Source organism: Falco naumanni, chromosome 5 (genome assembly GCF_017639655.2).
Source record: "Falco naumanni isolate bFalNau1 chromosome 5, bFalNau1.pat, whole genome shotgun sequence".
NCBI lineage: Eukaryota > Metazoa > Chordata > Aves > Falconiformes > Falconidae > Falco > Falco naumanni.
This window is the reverse complement of record NC_054058.1, coordinates 11,505,162-11,525,823: the sequence shown is the minus strand read 5'-3', so window position 1 is coordinate 11,525,823 and position 20,662 is coordinate 11,505,162. Positions and strand designations below refer to the sequence as shown.

Below are 20,662 nucleotides of genomic sequence, written 5' to 3'. Positions count from 1 at the left end.
TCTTGCCACAATAGTTTAGACAAAAAAACCCCCACCATACTCCAGTACAGACAATTTTTGCCAGTGATTCATGGCAATTCTAGGTTATACACAAAAGGATTTAGCGTATGAAGTTTCACTTACAGAAGTTATACTTTGAGAGTTAAGGTTTTGTGATTGCCTGATTTATATCAATAAAATAACTAAATTTATTTGGAAGGAAATTGGCTTTTTTGGAGGTAAACTTATGGCTAGCTAAACCCTCTGCAAATCTTACACTTTGATTAACGTATACGTTGTCATTTTTACGTTTTAAATCTCTGAACCTGTGCTGAAAGCTACTACCATGCTATAGCATTAATGAAGAGCACTGATTTTGGCATAAGAGGCTAATTAGTGGAAAATTTGGAAAGGTAGTTTAAAAATTTTCAGACAAATCTTTTTTTTTTAATACATTTTTGGGGTTTTTTAGAAGTATTCAAAATTGTATTTAATGTGTTATATTCCATGAAGTATATATATCTCTAAAATAGATTGTTTGAAAGATGGGATTTTTTTTTCCTTTGTCTGTATTTGGGCCAAAGGTCTGTTTTCTGTAAAACTTACGTCTGTTTTAACTTACACAGTAATTTCAACTACTTCACTGTATTGATTACTAGTTAAAAATAGTTTGCTACATTGTGTATAAATAGCCCAAAGAATATTTGGAAGGTGACATATATAATATATAATATGAGGGGGAAAAGACCTGCATAGCATGAGTTAAGTAAATCCTGCATTAAAATACCATCGTTGTTTAAAGAAGCCTGAGTGTAATATGGTTTTTCACATATCTTAAGATTTTTTTTATTTTTTTGTGTGTGTTCAGATGCTGGAAATTCTGCAGAGTTTAGTCAAGTGCATGTGAATACACACATGTGCATGCACACATGCTCTCACACAGAGAGTTCCTAATTTTGGCATCTTTTCGTTACTGTTTTGGTAGTTTGACTTTCCACACTTTGACTTCCACTGCTTCACATTTGAGTGTGAACTTCCGGGGGGGGGGCGGGGGGGGGGGGGGGGGGGGGGGGCAGGATGTTCTTTTATGTTTTAAATTACTCAGAATTTCCATCTGCTTTTACTTGACTTGTGGTTGTGAAGATCATGCTTGGCCCATGGGATCTTACACTGTGCCGAGAGGATGTGGAGTTTTGTCAGCCAGGGAAATATGTCTGGCTGCCTTTTCTTTTTCTCTCCTTTTTTTTTCTTTTTTTTTTTTTCTTTTCAGCAGCTTTCATATGCTCCTCTTCTTGTGTGGTCCCCCACTAAACTGAGTATATTTTACAGAAATTCTCTCCCTATCTTCTGTGTGCTGCTGTCTTTTAAACAGACTGTGTATAAGAAATCTGAGATCCAAAAAATTTTAGTCCTGACTGAAAACAAGGTAGTGTTACATAGAAAGGTACTTTAATAGTTGCACATTCCAAATTTATAACAGCATTCCACATTCTGGTTATACACAAGTACTAGTAGATGCAGTTACCAATAAACATCCCAGTTATATCTTTGTTGAATATTTTGTGCTTTCTTTTTGCAGGCACTGCTACAATCTACAGTTCAACAGCAAGAAGCAGCTATTGAAAAACAGTATATACTAGCAATTGAAAAACATTCTCACAAATGTGAAGAACTTCTTAATGTTCAGGTATTAATGTGCACATGCCAAAAAATTTTTCATGATTTTCTTTTAGTTTCAACTTCTTTGTTTTATAAAAATATTAATATATATGATCACCAAAATATAATATTTCACCTTAAGTGTCCTAAGGATAACAGTGAACACAAGTACTTAAAAATGCAAAACAAACAATGACTCTTCGTCTGTTGGGATCAAAGGTCTTTTATAACATTTTAACTTGCTTAGAACAGTTTTAGGAAGAGTGTAGCACTGAGAAAAGTCTCAGAGCAATTCAACACTTACTTCTTTAACAGCTGCCATTTTCTGCAGTCTCAAAGAAAACTCACAATTTTTTTTTTTTAGTTTACGTAGTTAAGTGTAGGATTTTATTTTAAGGGATTTGCACAATTTTTTTGTCCAAATTTTTTCATGCTTCTTAGGCGGTAGACACAAGTATCTGTTGTCCAAACCTATTTTTATTTCATAGAAATTTGACATAGAAAATATAAAACTAGCTATGAGGAATTACATAACATTCAGAAAAAAAATATATAAATAGGCCTACTGTCATTTAACATGACAATGAGTAAAAGCACACTGCATAGCAAGTATTTGGAATCCCATGAATTACTGATGAGTATCTGAACAGCGTAAATCTGGTTTGTTATTGAACATATCTTTGTTTGACTCAGTTACAGCTCTTGGATCAAAATAATAATGAACGTTAGTATGTTTGGTTTTTTTAAAGAAAGCTAATTTGTTAACAGCTTCGTGGAGTTGTTTACATTGCAATTAACAGTATTAAATTGCCTTTTTAAGTACTGTTAGCAACAATTCTATTAAAAATACAAAGGATAATAGTTTATTTAATTTTCTTGGTGTATATTAGAGCTAAATACATCAAAAGCCCACTTGAAGTATTTCACCATTTCCAAAAGTGTTTTATGATCATTTCACTGTTCTGACCATATCAACTAACACTTTAGCGCAAACATATTAAATATATAAACATCTGTATGAACAGGATGAAGGAAAGATGTAATAGTTTGGAGAAATCATTTCCACCATGAATGACCTGTTTATTGCACAGAACTACAGTTATTTAATGCTTACCATAAAGCTCTGCCTAAAAAGCAAGTAAAAATTAAATTTAACAAAATGTTTTGTGTTTCTGAAATCAACATGTTGTTTATTGACTTGGTACCATTTTCTGAATGTTAAAAAATAGTGAATCTCATGAAATCTGGAAGCGTTATGGGAAGATTTTTGAGGATATACTTTCAGATTGAGCAAAAATACTGCTCGCGTGATCTGTGACATTTGCATCACAAACTAAAAGGTGGGGACAGAAATGTGAAAACATGTTTGAGAGATTCAGATTTACCTGGGGAGAACCCAGCTTCGTAAGGGACCTATTCTCAGTTGTAGGACAGAAGAGTACTTACGAAATAAGACAGTGCCCAGTTCACATCACGTCTACATTTAACACAATTGAACCCACCAGTTGGATACCAGAAAAGGTTTACATTTTGTTCACAAACATCTGAGTCATTTGTCAGTCAAGGTTTATTAGCTTTAATTGTAACAGATAACTGGGATTTTGAAGCCTAATAAGTAGAAAAGTGGGAGTGTTTATGGTAGAACTACCAGGTTTAATAAAACGGATTTATACTGGCAAATTTTGTTCACTCATAAATCTTTGTGGGAATCTGATAAATGTGTAGTATGTTTTTATTCTTTTTGAGTGCATCTATTCTTAAATGTATGCCTTGGTGTTTTAACTTTTTGGGTTTGTTCAAATTATTTTATTCTGTAATAACAGTTGAGATTGCTGAAATGATTGCTAATGATTGTACACCAAGTTGATTGATGTTCTGTGTTACGGGATTGTACATGCATATCCACCTTTACATGGAAAGTTATAAGGATATCACTGTAAAGATTTTTTTTTTTTTGTGGCAGTAGTCACACAGTGCAAGTATGTTCTGTATATGAACATAGCTTTTTGTTGTTGTTGTTGTTCTCTTCCATTATTCTTGTCTTACAAGCAGTATTTTACCTGCACACTTTTAAACCCATGTAAAACTTTGTCAACCCACATAATTTTCTCTCCTCATTTGCCATTCCTTCTAAATTTTCTGCTTTTTTATTTCGAGTTCCACAAAATCAAGATTATCTCATAGAATAACTCTCATGCTTTATCCTAATTCCATTTTCCCCCTAAATTTCCGTACCCCTCCCTCCCAAAAGTGTCTCTTTGAGAAGTAACAGCTGTTTTTCTCTGCTAAAATACAAAGACAATACAGCTTCAAAATCAGAAACTTAAATGTACTGTATGAAAATAAATACTGAAAAACATGATCAACAAACTTTTGGATAGATTACTCAGAAAATGAAGGGACATATAACAGGAAGTTAATAAATGTCCTTCAGTATAGTCAGGTATTGGTCAGTGCTAGAAGTGAGATGCCACGATGGCTAGAACAATATGTATCTTGTGAAGTACGAATATTAAAAAAATCCTCAAGCAAAACCCAAAACCAACTCACACATCTTAGAATAAAATGTATCTCTGTAAGATTACTGACAAATTTAGATCATAGTTCTACCTTCTTTGCTAGCTTTTACTGATCTTTTATGACAAATGAGGCATGAGAGAGGTCTACAGGCAATGCATACTTTGGTTTAATAGGTATATATAATTTAAATTCATTGTATCTCATACATTTGGAGAAATATGGTTTCATCTCTGAGACTGTATAACTAAGCAATTGCCTGGGGTGGATGCTTGATGCAGAGGCAGGCTATTTATTTATTTATGGCAATATTCTGCTGTCCATACCTCAGTATGTGGAATAGAGTGTCTTTCAGCCATCTCTATTTTCCAGCGTTTGAATCAAAGTAGGTTTTTCTTTTGAACATAGAGGAAGCATAGAGACTGAGTAACTTTAAAAAGCACAGACGATAAAAGGCACCATGAAAAGATGGAGTAAGCAAGCTTCTATTATTTAAAAATATTTACCATGTAGGACTAGGATATTCTAAGGAATTTTCTTGTTAAGGTTGCTAGACCATGAGCATGGTAGTGTAAGAGGAATGACTAGTTTCACTGGAAGCCCTAGAAATGATGATGTATCACAAATTTCTCACTATTCAAAGTTGGTGTTAAACTATATTGAGGTTGATTGATGTATTCTTTTTAAAACAGTCAATGATCTGTGTGTTAATGTAAAGTAAAATCTTAAATACCTGCAGCAAATCACTTTGCATTTATGAGAAATCATTTTCCCTCTATTTATCTTGCACTTTTCTTTCCTTACCTTGATGGTCTCCTTCAGTGTGAAACGCGTTCTTGCATAGGGAGGGATTAAAGCATATTTGAAGTGAGGCTCAGATTACACATTTCCATTTCTAAATTACAACTTGATACCTCTTTTTCTCTATGTCTTCCTGAGGAAACAGTATAAATCAGAGACATACAACTGGATATCCTGTGTAGTGCTTTCATGCTTGGATATAGCTAAGGGAGATGTCTTTTTACTGTGGTCCTTAGTTATGTTAGTCTGCCTATTTTCTGTTTTGATTCACATAAAAGATTAATAAAGACAGACAAGGAATAGAAGTCTTTATTTCTGGAGTTCAATTGCATGCATATTCCTTTCCTAGGCTGGACTTCTTTTCTCCTACTCAGTAAATCCTTAAGGATGTGCCTTAAGGATGTGTGGCCTGCGGTTTTCCTTTGTATAGAGTACATTATGTTGAAATTTTTGCCATAGTTTAAGAAGCCAGTGGAGCTGCTAGTGTAAGTGCTGAGACAGAACAGTACTGGAAGTGTCACACAAAAAAATCAAAGAACTCCGTTAAATGCTTCCTCTGCACTTTTGTATGTTGATACTTTTCATGATGATTTTATGTGAAGCTATGAAACAAGCCTTGCATTTGTAGATGCAACAACACTTGAAATAAGTAGTGTTAGTCGCATGTCCTTAATTCTTTTTCTACTTTGCTTTATCGTGGTATTGGCTGTCATTTGTATGATAAATAGTAGTTGAAAATCTGTTCGATGGTGCATGAAATCTTGTGCCCTTTTTTGAAACACTCTCAGAGAGGTACTGATTTAGCTTCAATTTGAAAACATTTTGCTGAAAGGTCAGTCAGGATAGAAGTTCCATTTGCTAGAACTCATTTTTTTGAAGTTCTAAGAACAGCTTGTGGACAAGCAGAAAGCTGATGTGACAATAGTAGTGAGCTGCAGGAATGTGACAGATACCTTCTCCAGTATTTGGATGATGCATTTTGTTTTGCATAGCCTTCTGTGAAGAGTCCCAGTAAACTCCCCCAACAATTCCTAAAATGTCAAGTGTAAAAAGTACTTGTCTTGTATTAGCAAGTCATTGTTTATATGCTAGACAAGGTGTTTCTTTCATTCAGCAACTTAATTCTGCAGTCAGGAAGTATAAGTTTCTACTATTTCAAATCTTGGTTTTATATCTACTCATTATGTGCACCATGTTTCTATAACAGTGCTTATTTTATGAATTTTGATTATTTATTTCCCCTCCCTTTGTAAACAAAAGAGGTTCTATTTTTTTTCCCATCTAATGTTAGTAATTGTGAAATCTCTTTAATGCCTGATCTGGAAGGGAGCATATGCAGACTAGATTCTTAGAGAATTCTGAATATTTGGTTTTTTAGGACACCTTAGCCAATTTTTGCAGTAAGACCAGTAGGTACTTGAATAACCCTGAAGACAAGACTTGCAGACTGAAAAAACGAAGGCTGAAGTTGACATAACCTTTCTGGTTCATTAATTCCAACTAAGATAGGTTTGGAAATTCTTGAGAGTATTTAACATGTTCTCTTCTTTAAACGTTTCCTCTCAGTTCTCAGAAATCTTGCAGTTTGCTGCTGTGGGAATAATTGTTTATTCATTCCCTCCAAAATGAAGTACTTCCTGTCACTCATTCCCATTATGTTTTCATCAAATTCACTTTGCACCTGACTTCTGTCATCCTTAAACATAGTTCATCTAGATGTGTCTTTTCAGGTTTGCTGCTCTTCTGCCAAGAGTAAAGTTAGACTCAGAACTTCTTTATTCTCTGGTAGTTCCTGGTTATGTAAAGTTGAAAAAAAGTATTTATTAGAATCCTGTTTTCAATTTGACTTATTTATTCCTAAATTCATAATACCTCCTTGATTTCTGCATGTATAGAAAGAATTGGAGTAAAAAGATCAAGAATCAGCTCTTCCTGTGCTGGGAAGGCTTTTTTGTTTGTTTGTTTGTTTTCCTTAAGTCCTGAAAAGGTTTGATTTATCATCACTCTGTGTTTTGATTTTGTATGTGTTGTCTTTGTATCCAGTATTGCTTAGCATTTACATCCCAAAAGAAAAGTTACATTGCTAAGACCCAAAAAGGCATATCTTTTTTTAAAAAAAAAAAAATATATATATATAAATACTTACCAGCGTCTTCTAACTGCATTTGAACCTGCCCACTATCACAGGGTAGTTGAAAGATAATTTTGCAGTCCCTTTGCACTGTTAATCCAGCCAGGATACTTTCAGAGTCTCAACCAAAAATCCTATTTGGAAATTGCATTTGCCTCCGTGGATTTGTCAAGTTCCAGTTGAACATAGCTCTTTAGTGTGATTTTTGCTTTCTGCCTTTTGCTTATATAACGTTTTCTTAAAATCTTCATTGCTTGTTATGAATTTATATCATCAACCCTTGTTAATAATGAACAACTAAGTAATATAGTGTGATTTTTCTCCTTAATTATTTTTCTGTCAGCTATTGTTGAAATATTTTTCTCCTCTATTTTGCTATATTCCATTACTGAACATTCTGCTGTTTATATCACTCATATTTTAGGAGTTCATTTCCTTTTATTTTTTGTGATAGATAGAGCGATTCTGTGAGAACTCATACAGCCTGTGAAATGAATCAGATCACAAAAACAGAAGGGCTAATTAATACTTTTTTTTTTCCTTCATATTTTTACTGAAGTTCCTTATCTCTGTATCCTTAGGACCTTGAAGTCTGTGGGTTTTTTAATAGTCTCTATTACTATATATGCTTTCTGAGAAAAGTATCTTTGTATTTACATGACTTTGTATAGCTTATTACTTTATTTATTAAAAAAATGAAACACATACGCAGCAAAATGTTTTAAGGTTAATTTCACCCTCTGATGTACCTCAAATTATACAGTTTACATAGTCTGTATACTGCTGAGTGGAACCCTGAGTATGAGTATAGGATTAGGTATTTTATTACTGCTATTGTATTTTTTCTTTCTTTTTTTTCATTTTTTTAACTTTTCTGGTTGTATAATGTTGTGCTGATTCCTGAGCTTTCTCTTAGAAAAGTTTTGCTGCTTTCTTAGCCACTTGGACCTCAAACTGGCAAAAAGATACAGTTCAACCATGCAGCAATAAGTTATAATTTGAGGAAGTGGAAATATGTAACAGATGTTGGAACTCTTCAGACAGATTTTCCACCTTGTGCTGCCAAACACTCAGATGCCACAGATAGTGAGGACAGTGTAGGAAACCAGTTATGATTACCAGGTCTTGTCATTTGACTTAGGCATATTTTAGTAGTGGTGAAGAAAAGGTGCAGTATAAAAGAATATGCTGTTAAATATCGTTAGCCTTTCTACAGGAGAAGAAGACTATTATTAGTGTTTTAACAAGTTTGCCTTTTTCCTCAGAATAATATTTTGAATAGGGTGTAGAAATGGGCATATTTTTATAACATTACAAAATCATGATGCTGTGACTGTATTTTTGTTATGTCATCTCCCTCTTACACAGAGATAATGTTTCCCATGACCTGCGTTATTTCTTCCTACTGTTAGATTCCTTCAGGAGAGACAGAAATAAAAGTAGAACTTTGTGGGTTAAGAAGGTTTCTGGTTAAAGTAGGTGAACAAATTTGAAATGGTGAATTCTTAAAAAGTCTTATCCAGTGCTTTATTATTCCTGCTGATGAATGAAGTACTGAAATATTTGCTAAATTTTTCTGAAGATAATTTTTCTCAAACCTTAAGGGACAGATATTGCTCTTTGTCCATATGTAAAGAAGGTACAAAAAAACCCCAACATATTAGAGATGAGAGATAAAGTCTTATTATGGCTATGCTTTTTTCTATTAAACTACAAACTACAATGCAGTTTAGTTAGATTAAAAAATTCAGTAGATTTTTGTTACACGAAAAACTGATCATTTGCTGAGGGTGAATTAGACATACATATGTCTTAATATATTGTTTTTCAGAATGATGTCATTAAAACAAGGTGCCAAGTGTCATTTCATTAGTGTTTGAATATTGTTTCCTCAGATTAAAAATCTGAGAAAGTGTGAAGTGGCATTATTTTGTCGCAGTAATGCTACAAATAATGCAAGTTTTGTTTTTTTGTTTGTGGGGGTTTTTTTAAGTATTAGGATATTCATATTAACTGATGGCTTTGTGATGTTATTTGCTGTTTTGTTTTTGAATGATTATCTGACTATTCTTACATAAACTATGAATAACAGCTAACAAAATTAATTTATCTATACTGAATTTGTTGATCTCTCCATAATGATTTACTTAATATTGTGAAGGGCTCAATCTGCAGAAATATAAATTGGATGCCTGTTAGTTACAGCAAAATAATTCATCCTCATTTGTGGATGAAATCCTGCATTCATTTTCTTCAAAATGAAACAGTATAGGGCCCAGGAAGAAACCATCTATGTTTTTAAAAATCATTTCAGTTTATGCAAGATACTCTATTATTTCCTTTTTCTTTAAATTTGCAGTTTAGGATTAATAGAGATATGCAAGGAATCTTAAGTGTGCTAAAATGGAATTAGTTATTAATAGTTTTAATACAGTGTTTTACCTGTAAAATAGTTCATACCCTGCATTATTTCACTCACTCCATGAATGTACTATGTAATCCTTCACAAGATGCTTACCTGAAATGATAATGTCATGATTCCTCAGAAATAAATTTAATATATAAAAATAACAAAAAAGACTGCCTAGTTGCTATTGTGATTAAATCTGTTTACAGTGCCTTCTGTGACTCACATTCCAGGAAAAAAAGAAAGATTCTTTTGATTTCTTTTTTACAGGAATCAAGAAAAACCACAGGACCTCTGTATTTATATTTGAATCTACATCAAACAATTTTCATTTGGAACCATTGCCTAGAGAAGTTCTTGCAGGGAGGAAAACATTATAACCTATTTTTGAATGCCTTTTGTTTTAAGATGATTTTCAGAAGACACTTCTTGACCCTCTCTTGCTACTTTCCACACAGTAGGGTAGAAATACTAGTATTTCTCTCCACTTTGAAATACCATTTTTCTAAAAAGTATGTGTTTTTTTCTTTTATTGGAAAATACTTTCTTGTGTCGCATTGTGCCATCACATCCCACTACAATTTGCTTTTCAGAAGTTTTGCACATCAGAAAATTGCACTATTAACCCTATACTCCCTGTCTATGGAATAATAGGAATATTATAATTATATAGATATACATAATATATAATATAATAAATAGGGAAATAATAGGAAGCAAACCGTAGCATTGTCAGAAGGAGGGCTAGGTAAGGGCTCTGGGCTATGGAAATCATTTCAGGCAAAGCACTGAAGAGCTATACTATTTGTGGTACCTAAGCTAAAGGTTTTTAGATCTGGCTGAGTATCTCCGCTGTATTGGACTGTCTCCTGTGCCTTATAGATAACATGCATAACGTGAATGTGCAGCCTAGCAAGCTATCTGTCTGAAAACTTTCTTGTTTCACTAAAGTGGAGTTTTCACTGAGATTTATTTTGGCCTCACACTGATTCATCCACCATATTTTCAGTTCAGGACATCTTTTTCTTTTTTGTAAGATTCTCTGTAGCTATAACTTTCCATCAGTTTCCATTTTTGCACTTTAGTTCAGGGAGTCAGTAAGGTATATTTGTTTAATAACAGCTAGATAATTGGATTCAAAGCCCCAACATGTTTAGAATTTTCTTGCCGGTTTTCTGGTTCTTGGATTGTTGATTAATAAAGGAAACCCTCACTGCCAACTTCCATTTAAAAACTTCATGGACACTGTCTTACAGTCTACAGGTTAGGTGCTTTTTTCCAGACATAAGGCTCCATTAGTGGGTCTCCATCATAACTTTCACAGGAGAACTGGAACAGACGGGATTATTTTTCATAGGACTGTTAGATCTGATGAATTCATTAGCTTACTTACAGGAGGCTGATCACTTCTTATTGAAAGCTTTTATTAGGTTTACTTGTTGAAGCATGGGCAGTATCCTCTCAGGTACAATTGACCAGGAGACCTGCAACTTTGACATCCCAATAAGCATAAGAGAAAGTGGCATCTACAATGCTTGGGAATCCAACTTCAGTGTGTGTATATATATATATATATATCAGGGTAGTGCCTTAAGTCACAATGCTCTTTCTTTATTCCTTTAATACTTTAACAGATTGGGGAACATGCTCATAATTCTTGCCTTTTGAAGCTGGAAATGCTGAATGAAATTCTTTCAGCTTGCATAATTTCTATAGCTTTTATTTCTGTTGAGAAGGTGAGGGGTTTATGAGATAAGTTTGCTTAGCTGTAGGCATTTATCTCAGTGTATATGACCTTTAATTCAGTAATGGTCTGTATTAGAAGACCTTTGTTATAGTTGTACAAAAAATCTGCAAGCCAAGTAAATGAACCTAAAACATCCTGTTAATTCCTGTTAGATAAAAATACAAGAGCAGTTGAAAGCTCTCAAATGTGTAAGTGCTGAAGTGAAACCTTCACCCTTTATATGCTTTTAACCTTCAGCTCCTTTAATAACCTCATCTGAAAGACCAGCCGAGGAAGCAGTGACTGTATATAGAGTTCAGCATCGCCATTAAGTAACAAAGTCCAAAGTCATTCTGCATGTGTCTAGAAAATTAATGTATCTAATGCTTCTATATAGTAACTTCTACTTAGAATTTATATGGATAATTTTTAAATCAGAAGTACAAAGCTAGTTGCCCTAATTTAAAGACTGGTTACAGAGGGGTTACAATATCTTGCTGTGCAGAGACATTTAAACTAACAGCTTGGAATTCTATTCATAGATTCATTAATCATTTCCTTTACATTACTGCTTTTTATCAAAGTCTGTCAGATTGCTGTCATTATACAGAAGTAGCTAAAATTTGCTTGATTCCTGTCAGAAGGAGGAATGTACAGAAACCGTTACTATCCATAACATCCCACATTTTCTGCACAAGTATTATGCATAACCTAGATACCCAGGTATACCTTTGAAAGATCTGTGCTTCTGTAAAAAGGAATTCAGATGACAAGGTGGTACATTCTTTTCTAAAAATGGGTTAATAATGCCACTGAGCTTGCTTTACATCACAGTAATAAGCATAGCTTTCAAAGAGATTCCATGACTCCATATGATGCTTAATACTACTGTGGAGCACTGTACCTTAGAAAAAGTAAAAGTTCTTGATAAGTAATTAGATTGCTTATTAACTACCTGAAGAATGGAAACTTTCATCCTCTTTGTTGTATCTATGCTAAGTATGCAATATGGGCTTTCTGGACTCAAGACCTGTTTCAAGAAGCAGTTCATGTAATATTTCACTCTTTGTCTATTCCCAGTTACTTTTTTTCATATAATTTATGTAATTTAATAGCTTAAGGTACATTTCTTTCTGAAAAAGAAAACTATTTGGCCAAATATAAATTCTGAAGCCAAATAAACAGTTCTTCAAGGTATTTCTCTAGAACTAGTACAAGAGAATGTGCTTTACTGAGTTGTATGGACAGCTGTTGCAACATTTGTGATGATATATGAACTTTTGGAAGTTCAGATATGAAGGTAACCATTTATGGAAGGATTGTTCCACGTGAGTAAACATTTACATTATAATAAGAAAGGACATGCCAAGCTATTCACAAGAGGCTTACGTTCTTGAAATTATAAATTTTATGTTTCCATGAGAAATGGGGATGCTATATAATGTAAAAGAAGTAGCACTGAAATATGCCAGAAGTCATTAGTTTTTATTCTAAAAGCATTCTAAATGTGCTCACATATAGTTACTTCTAGAATGTTGAAAAATAGGAACTAGTGTGTTTTTATACACCGATACAATTCTTAATACAGTTCTTACTGAATTTCTGTGAATTCCGTAAAACTCAAAATGTAATACTGTATAGATTTTCTAGTCCACCAAGGAGATAGGAGATCCTAAGCTTAATCAAAGTAATCGTACTGCAAAGGCAGTCACAGCAGCCTTCATTTTTATGGTAATTGTTTACTTATTAAGCAACCTTTTTTTGTAAAGTGGCAAGCAAAAGCAGCATATTGTATTTTAAAGGTTTCCCTTTCTGCTTCCAGAAGCAGCAGACTGATTTATCTTATGCTGCTGTCTATATTTCTATTTGTTTGATATGCTGTGTCTCGATGGATCTGATAGATCCAGCTGTTGTTAAACTCCTTATTACTGTAACAACCAACTGGAGTAACATTTTCTTTTTTTTGTTTTGTACAAAGGGTTGATCTCTGGATTTAGTTGTGCACTCTGCAGTGAAAGAGATACGTTTTCACTTCAGAGATGTATCAAAGATCAGAACTTTTCAGGTTTCTGTATGATAAAAATTTTGCTCCCGATGTCTGTAGTTTTCGAGATTGTAGGTCTGCCACAGGTTTATGTCAAGTAAACTGCTGTGTAGGGTGGTTAGGGACATGCAGAATGCTGTAGTAATTAAATTATTTTATCTACAGTAATTGTCTCCATTGGCCATATATACATGTTCTATATTGTAATAATGGAAATGTCTGCATTGTTTCAGGACTTCTAGGATGCACGTGCATGTCGTCTTTATACATATATGTAAAATAAAATTTCTGAAGTGGCCCTGAAGTTTAAAGGTTGAAAATTGTAATGCCATGGAAAACGTTGTAGAATAATTCTGGTAGCTGGCCTACTATGGCAACTTGAAATACGCATACAAAGTCTTCATACCTAACCTAGAAATCTGGTGGTCAGAGTCAAGCTGAAATTAACTGCCTGCAAGTCTTATACTAGAAATTCTAATCTGGCTGAACAAGTTAACTACTATTCTGTTGTAGGTGTTTTAAACATAGAGGTGATTTTCTCTAATGAGCTTTCCTTAGAAAGTCCCTCGCTGATTCTTGACTGAAGTAAATAAAATTTCAGTCTTTTAACTGACATTGGTAGACTTTGATGTGTGTCATATATGCAAATATTTTATCAGACATGTTTGTCTTCTATTGTGTCATTCTTTCAAATGAAAGTGAAATGATAGATCTGAGCTTGTACAGTCAGTCAAGTGAAGAGTCATGGAGATCATTTGACTAATAAAATATATTTATTGTTTCATCTTTGAGTTACTGGCAAAAAATAATTTCTATAAATGCCCTGATAGTTAAAGCTAATTTCTGAAAATACTGAGTCCATAAGAAAAGTTAGTTACACATCATTAAGTATAACCATGATGTGAATTTCACCACTCCTCCCACAGGTGTTTTCCATTAGAATATGTCTGCTTCATTCAGACCTATTTTAAGTAAATTCATAAGGAAATGCCTCTTTACATGTTTATCCTGGAAAGGCAGATAGGTGTTTTATTTTATAAAGCTGTCTAGAAGTTTTCTATTTTATTCTTCAAATTAAAAAATATTTTTCAAAATATAGTATTGCAGTTTAGTAATGTATTTCTAGCTGCCGTTAGAGACACTTTTAATTAAAACATAATAAAGTTCATGAAATAGAAACGAGTGTTTCTTAGAAATGCTGGTGAAAGGGGTATTTGCCTGCATAAGTGTTTGTGTAAAAATTTTATGTTCGTTATACACACTTCTATTAATATAAACCTCTACTGTTACACTTTCCTTTTGGTCATCTTTATAATACAGTATCTCTTAAATAATATGTTAAAAAGTGTACTCTACTTGCTAGCAATTACCTCGCGACAAATTCCCAACCTCAATAATTTCCAGTATTTTCAGTTTTGGAAAGCAGCTAACCTCTTGCAGACAAAACCCACATCTTTCAATTGCTTTATTTGGTTTAGTGAAAAACAGATAAATGGGTTGTGATTAAGAACAGTGACAGATTATACATCTAAATTCAGGCTACATGGTCATTTTTTTTCAGTGTCCATTTTCTCCCTGAAAAAAATGTTCCAGTTTACAAGAAAGCTGGGAGAAAACGGCATTCTCGTTTGCTCTCATTTACTGGATTTCAAAGTTAATGGTATCACAAATGGTTGGAAAAAATAAATTAGCCTTCTGCCCTTTGTACGTATATCTGAGAGGTAGTACAAGCATCATTTAAATTCTGCAGCTGTTTAAATGAAATGTTTAAAGTGTGGTGTTACTTAGACCATCTTTATAAATTTTCTAATTGTTGCTTTTATGTAGTGATTTGTTTTCCAACTTGTTTTCAAATTCTCTTCAGACTGAAAGGAAATAGTAAATAATTAGGAAGGTAATTATTTCTTGTTATTGGTTGCTTTTTTTTTTCCATGACATGAAGTCAATTAACAGAGTGCTGTAGATATCGCTATACTGAATCTACATTTGAAGTAATTTTGTAAGCAGCTGACAAACCTGAGTGTCTTGAGTGAGTTCTTTTTGTCTGTTTTACTAGCAGACTGTGGTTACAATAATATAGCAGACTGTGGTTACAATAATATGAATGTTTTCTCCCAATAGCATCAGCGACTTCTCGACATTTTGGAAGCAGAGAAGGAAGTGCTATCAGGAAAGATAGAAGAAGCTTTGATGCAGCAGTCACAAAAACACAAGGTATTTCTTTTATTTACCAAAAAAAAGGGAGTTTGATCTGCACCATGAAGTTCATTGGAATGATCCTGTCACAGTTACTGACAGGAAGAGGAAGCTTTCTCAAGCACTTTGACTGAAATTAATTTTAGCCACTCCTCTATTGTGTATTGCTTTTTAATTTTTCATAATTAATTTCACTTACAGGAAGTGCTTGACAAATGTTTGGATGAAGAAAGACAAAGAAGTAAGGAGGCTGTGGCAGCTGCTGCAGAGGTATCTCTTGTTAAGTAGTAGGCATGCAACATGATTCCATGTGTATCATTACTAAAGCCCATTCAGCAACTCACTCACATAGATTTGTCAAGCTCTGTCTTCTCATCTGTATGTTAAAGAAGCTGTTCTATAGATCACGGATGTATGTGCTATATCCTGTGCCTTGATACCGATAGTCTATGTAACTGGTATCGAAGATAGCCTCTGAATTAGTTTATAACAAGAAGTGACAATATGACTGTTCATTTGTTGGCATTACCTAAATACCTGCTTTCGTGGTCTTTCGGTTAGCGACAAGAACACATCTTAATTTGAAGAGCTAGGTAGCAGGGTCAACTGATGATCTTAATAAGACAATTACATTGTGTCTGATTTAACTTTTGTTATGGTCACATGGTCGTTTTCAGTGAGGACAGACCATTTTATAAATGGTGTAAAAGTCTGGACATTCTAACAGCTTTCAATTACTTTATTTAAGATGATTGACTAAAAGTGAGCATCTGCTTTTTAAGATATGTCTTCTGTCTCTTTCATTTTTAAGTGCATTGGGTTAGGACAGGAATTTTGTAAATGTTAAGCTATCTTTCATTTCTAATACTGATTATACAAGAGTTCAGTAGCGTGTAGTGATCTGGGAAGACTAGCCATGCATGGTACCTAGCACAGTTGGTTAGGCTATATTATAATTTCCTTTTTATCTTCATAATGTAATATATGCATGCTGGGTAAGCGCCTCTGAATAACATTCAGTAATACAAGAATCATCTGTTACATGGTTGATCCTAGGGGAAATGTGTGCTTAATAAAATATCTTAATTATATAGGGCATTTTTTTAACTTGATTTTCATTATATTTTATAAATGTCTAAATAAAGCATCAAGTCCCAATGAACTGCAAGAAACAGCTTTATAGGTGTAGGCATTTGAGGAACCCAGTGTTTTTTGCCATTTACAACTGTGCCTGACCAGTTCCATAACCACCACCAAGGGCACTGGGAAGACCTGTAAGCTTATTAAACCTGAAGGGGCTGTGGGTATTGTTTGTCAGCCTGTGTTTTTTTTTTAATTTTGAACTTCAGTCTGCCATTAGTTATTCATAGATATTTAGCAATGATTGTCTTGCTGGTAAATATATTTCTGTGGCTCAGCGGGTGTAGAGCAGCTCTCCTTGTTACTTCAAATTCCATATGTGTCTTCTGGTGATTTCATGTATTGGAAAATAACCCAAACTAACCAGTACTTGTAGGATGCATAGCTAAGGAGCTTTGGGAGGGAAGACACATTGGTTTTAAGTATGTATTGGCTACTTACAGAAAACAGACTGTTTTTGGACATTAGACAGCTGTAGATAAGCGCAGGAGTATCACATGTATGTGATTATCAGGCACTGTAGGGAAGGCCCATGACGGACCTACTCTTACATGGTTTCTGCTGCATGGTTGTTTTTCTTTGTCGTGGCATTAAACAAACTAGTTATGATATATTGTTTTTTTCAGCAGATGGGGATTTAAGACCCTTGCTTGTAACTTTCTTTTTCTTTCTGTAACTACAAAGTCATTGTCCAGTGGTAATACGTGCTTGATAGCACCATAAATGTAATTGTAAGTTCATAGTTCAGAAGTGAAAATATTCACATCCCATATCTTGTCAGCTCATAGATCTCATTAGAAGTAATATATATGAGTTAGGCACCCATGTTGGGTATTTTAGTTGTTTATTTGTGCTTGATTTGTTGCAAAGGCTGAAAAAGAAGTAGTGCGGGAGGCTGTTCTGAAAGCAGTAGAGGAGGAGAGGAGAAATATGGAGAAGATTCATGCAGAAGAAAGAAAAATGTGGGAAGCAGAACGTGACAGACATAAAGAGAAAATTGCTCAGGCTGTTTACAAAGCCATGCAAGAGCAAAGAAAACACAATCAGGTTAGTATATTTTTACCCTTCCATGGACCTGCTTTGTATATTTTATTTTTTCTTTTGAATGTCTACCTAATGTTATGATACATTGTTTTTTGTGACATCTATCATTCTTCACTGCACCTGGTTGATATTTCAGTGCACAGCAATCTTCTCAGTTTGTTTTTCTAGACTATGTGTATGGAAAGAATTTGGCAGATACAGAACAAAATTCCTGCAACCCTTTCAGGTACATATATTGAAATGAGATGAATCATGCCCTTTAAGTGGCTGGGTTTGCTCACTGACTTCAGAAGATGCCCAAGATGACTAGCTCAGATAGTGGCATTTATGTTGTAGACAGTTCAGGTGACTTTTTCTTTTTTATACCTAGGAAAATATGTTAGATTTGTTCCTTATTCTGCTGGAATTCCATTATCTCTCTTAGTAAAAAGGTGTTTTTCTAAGACAATAAAACAGAATAGGTACAAAGTAAAAAGAGGGTTATAAAGATTGGAAACCTCTAAACCCGTAATGAACCAGAAATGTTTCTGGAGTTGCTTTCTAGCGGTGCTTCTATAAGTATAATTGTATGTCACTTCACACAAATTGAGAAGGACGTTTCCAATATTGCTTTTAACAATTGTAGGAATTACAAAATAAATATGTTGTGATAGCAGTTATATTACTCTTCCAAAAGTTGAATTTTGTAGTTTCTGACGCTGGAAATATTGGGGGGAACACCCTGTTAATTCACTGATTTCTTGGTGGCATACTTGAATGTTATAGGCTGAAGAATTTTAAATAAGATGTGTTTCATTAAGGTGATTGAATTTCCTATGACTTTATTTTCTGCATGTCCTGAATGACAACAACATAGAAAGGACCTTTAGAATTTGAAGTAAAATAGTGTATCACAGCAGTTTAAAAATTAACTCTTTGGAGACAGATCCCATTACCCTTTTCAGCATTAAACAGAATTATTAACCTCATACCTAATCAACTACACGAAGTTTTTTTTGATGCCATGCCATTATTATACTACGTGTTGCTTACATTTCTAGTGTAAATAAAATGATTTTACTTTGTATATAGCTTGGTTATGTCTTCTGAACATAAAGTTATCAAGTAGTAATATATACATTTTCAAGCTGGTAATATTACTGTACCGATAAGCCTTCAGGCACTCAAAGCCTTTATAACAAAAGATAAGCAGCTGACTTCAAAGCTAAATTCAAGCTGAGAACTGTTGCTTGGGATTTAGATACAAGTCATTTAGAGTATCCAGAATGAGAACTGGTACTAGTGCTGTAAAAGAATCTGTTAATAGATGGGAGAACAATAATAGAGTAGCTGTTTACTTCAGTAAAGAAAAACACAACAGTTTTAGAGCTTGTGGAACATGAAGAGATACATAGGAGGATGACTATGGTGATGAAGTTCAAGGAGAGATCTGATAAATCCTGAGGGTTTTTGGTGAAGGAGTCTTGTAGCTGGATGCACAAGGTCAGCCAGGTTTTTGTGTTTATGGATTTCAGGAGCTTGTGAAATGCCCCGTGGGTGGTGGATTAAGTTGATGTAGTGACTCAGGGTACATTTACCTTCCCTGTGGAGTGTACTGCCAGAGTTTCTTGTTGCTGATATTGCCTTTGAAGTTGTCACAAGACAGGATATTAGAAGAATTTTAATATTGATGGATGTGTTCGTTCAAAGTCTTAAATATACTGAGCTGTCAGTGCTTTTCTGGTGAAGAAGTTCAAGCCTTTCAACAGGACAGGTTTTTCAGCTCAAGCTGCTATTTGATCAAGCAGTTGGTAGTTGTTGGAGAGTCTAGTGTTGTAGTTGTGATGGTGAGTAGCACTGAGGTATTGGAGAGTGTTGTGATTAATTCTCCTATAAATATGTCTTGCTCTTGATGTAGTCATGTGGCATTAGTTAATTACATCTTTTTTAATACCTAATAGCTCTGACAATTTTGATAGTACAGGTATAATACATCTTATCCAGTTATAATATGTGATGATTTCTCCTTTGAATTCGATTGATTTTTCAAATACCTAATCTATTTTCCCAATTAAGGAAAATGCAGATTTTTCTTGAGATTTCCAATATTCTGTCACATTAATGTATAGCATATTTGAAGTCACACTCTTTATTCTCCAATTAACCAGTACAAATTCTACGGAAGGATGGACTTTCATGTAGCAATCTATTTCTTGCAGGAATTTTCACTTGTTACCTCTGCCAAGAACTTGCCTGCCTCCTTTAGGCCATTGCTGTTACAAACACAACTACAAAAATTCTCTTGAGGACAAAAGAAGTCCTGCAGCGCTCATGTGCCAACTGATAGCTTATATACAGGTTGTCAGATGTTATGTTGGTTTAGCAAAGAAAAACATTTAGGACTACAGGCAGTTTGTGTGCAGACATTATTTTTTTTTAAGTAGAGCCTTCCACTCAGAGTTGTTTCTTATTTGTATTTTTTTTACTATAAGATTTCTCTTTCAAGAGCTGTAACTGCACTATTGACTTTTTTGTGCAGTTACTGTTTAGAAAACATAATCTGTCAAGTCAGCTCTGTAATGGCCAAAAGACATACTGTAACATTTTAGACAACGAAATGTAAAATTGTGGCTGTGTAACACTTGCCTCATTTAATTCCTTATTCTGTGCTGTATAATTCTTTATGCTTCCTGCTTCAAAATTGTCACTTGATACTGTTATTATGTTTAGTACCAAGTAATGAAACAACTGAGCATAGCTGAATGTAGGGAAACATGCAAAATAACCTTTTGGTATCAGACATAAAAAGAGCTTTAAGAGCAGTACTCTTCTTTCAAGAAAGAAAACTTCCGTGCTGACTAGCACATGATTTTGGAACATAATACTAGGAAAGAGAAGCCTGACTTGTTTTTAACAAAATCGCTCTTCTCTTAGTTTATCTTCTTCAGTTTATCACCAGAGGAAATAATCTGTGTGTGAGAAAGAAAAGATATATTTATATTTATTTCTTCATCTTTTTTAATCTTGTGTCATACCAAT

General features: G+C 34.0%; 1 protein-coding gene across 5 annotated transcripts in view; it reads left to right on the top strand.

Moving 5' to 3' along the window:
• Positions 1 to 20,662, top strand: part of CCDC91 (coiled-coil domain containing 91) — a 149,954-nt gene that overhangs the window by 86,006 nt on the left and 43,286 nt on the right. For all 5 annotated transcript variants that reach the window (XM_040595736.1, XM_040595739.1, XM_040595735.1 and 2 more), the window contains exons 8-11: positions 1,559 to 1,666; positions 15,386 to 15,478; positions 15,662 to 15,730; positions 17,471 to 17,647. In XM_040595736.1, coding sequence (XP_040451670.1) covers positions 1,559 to 1,666; positions 15,386 to 15,478; positions 15,662 to 15,730; positions 17,471 to 17,647 — 447 coding nt within the window. The remainder of the gene's footprint in view (positions 1 to 1,558; positions 1,667 to 15,385; positions 15,479 to 15,661; positions 15,731 to 17,470; positions 17,648 to 20,662) is intronic.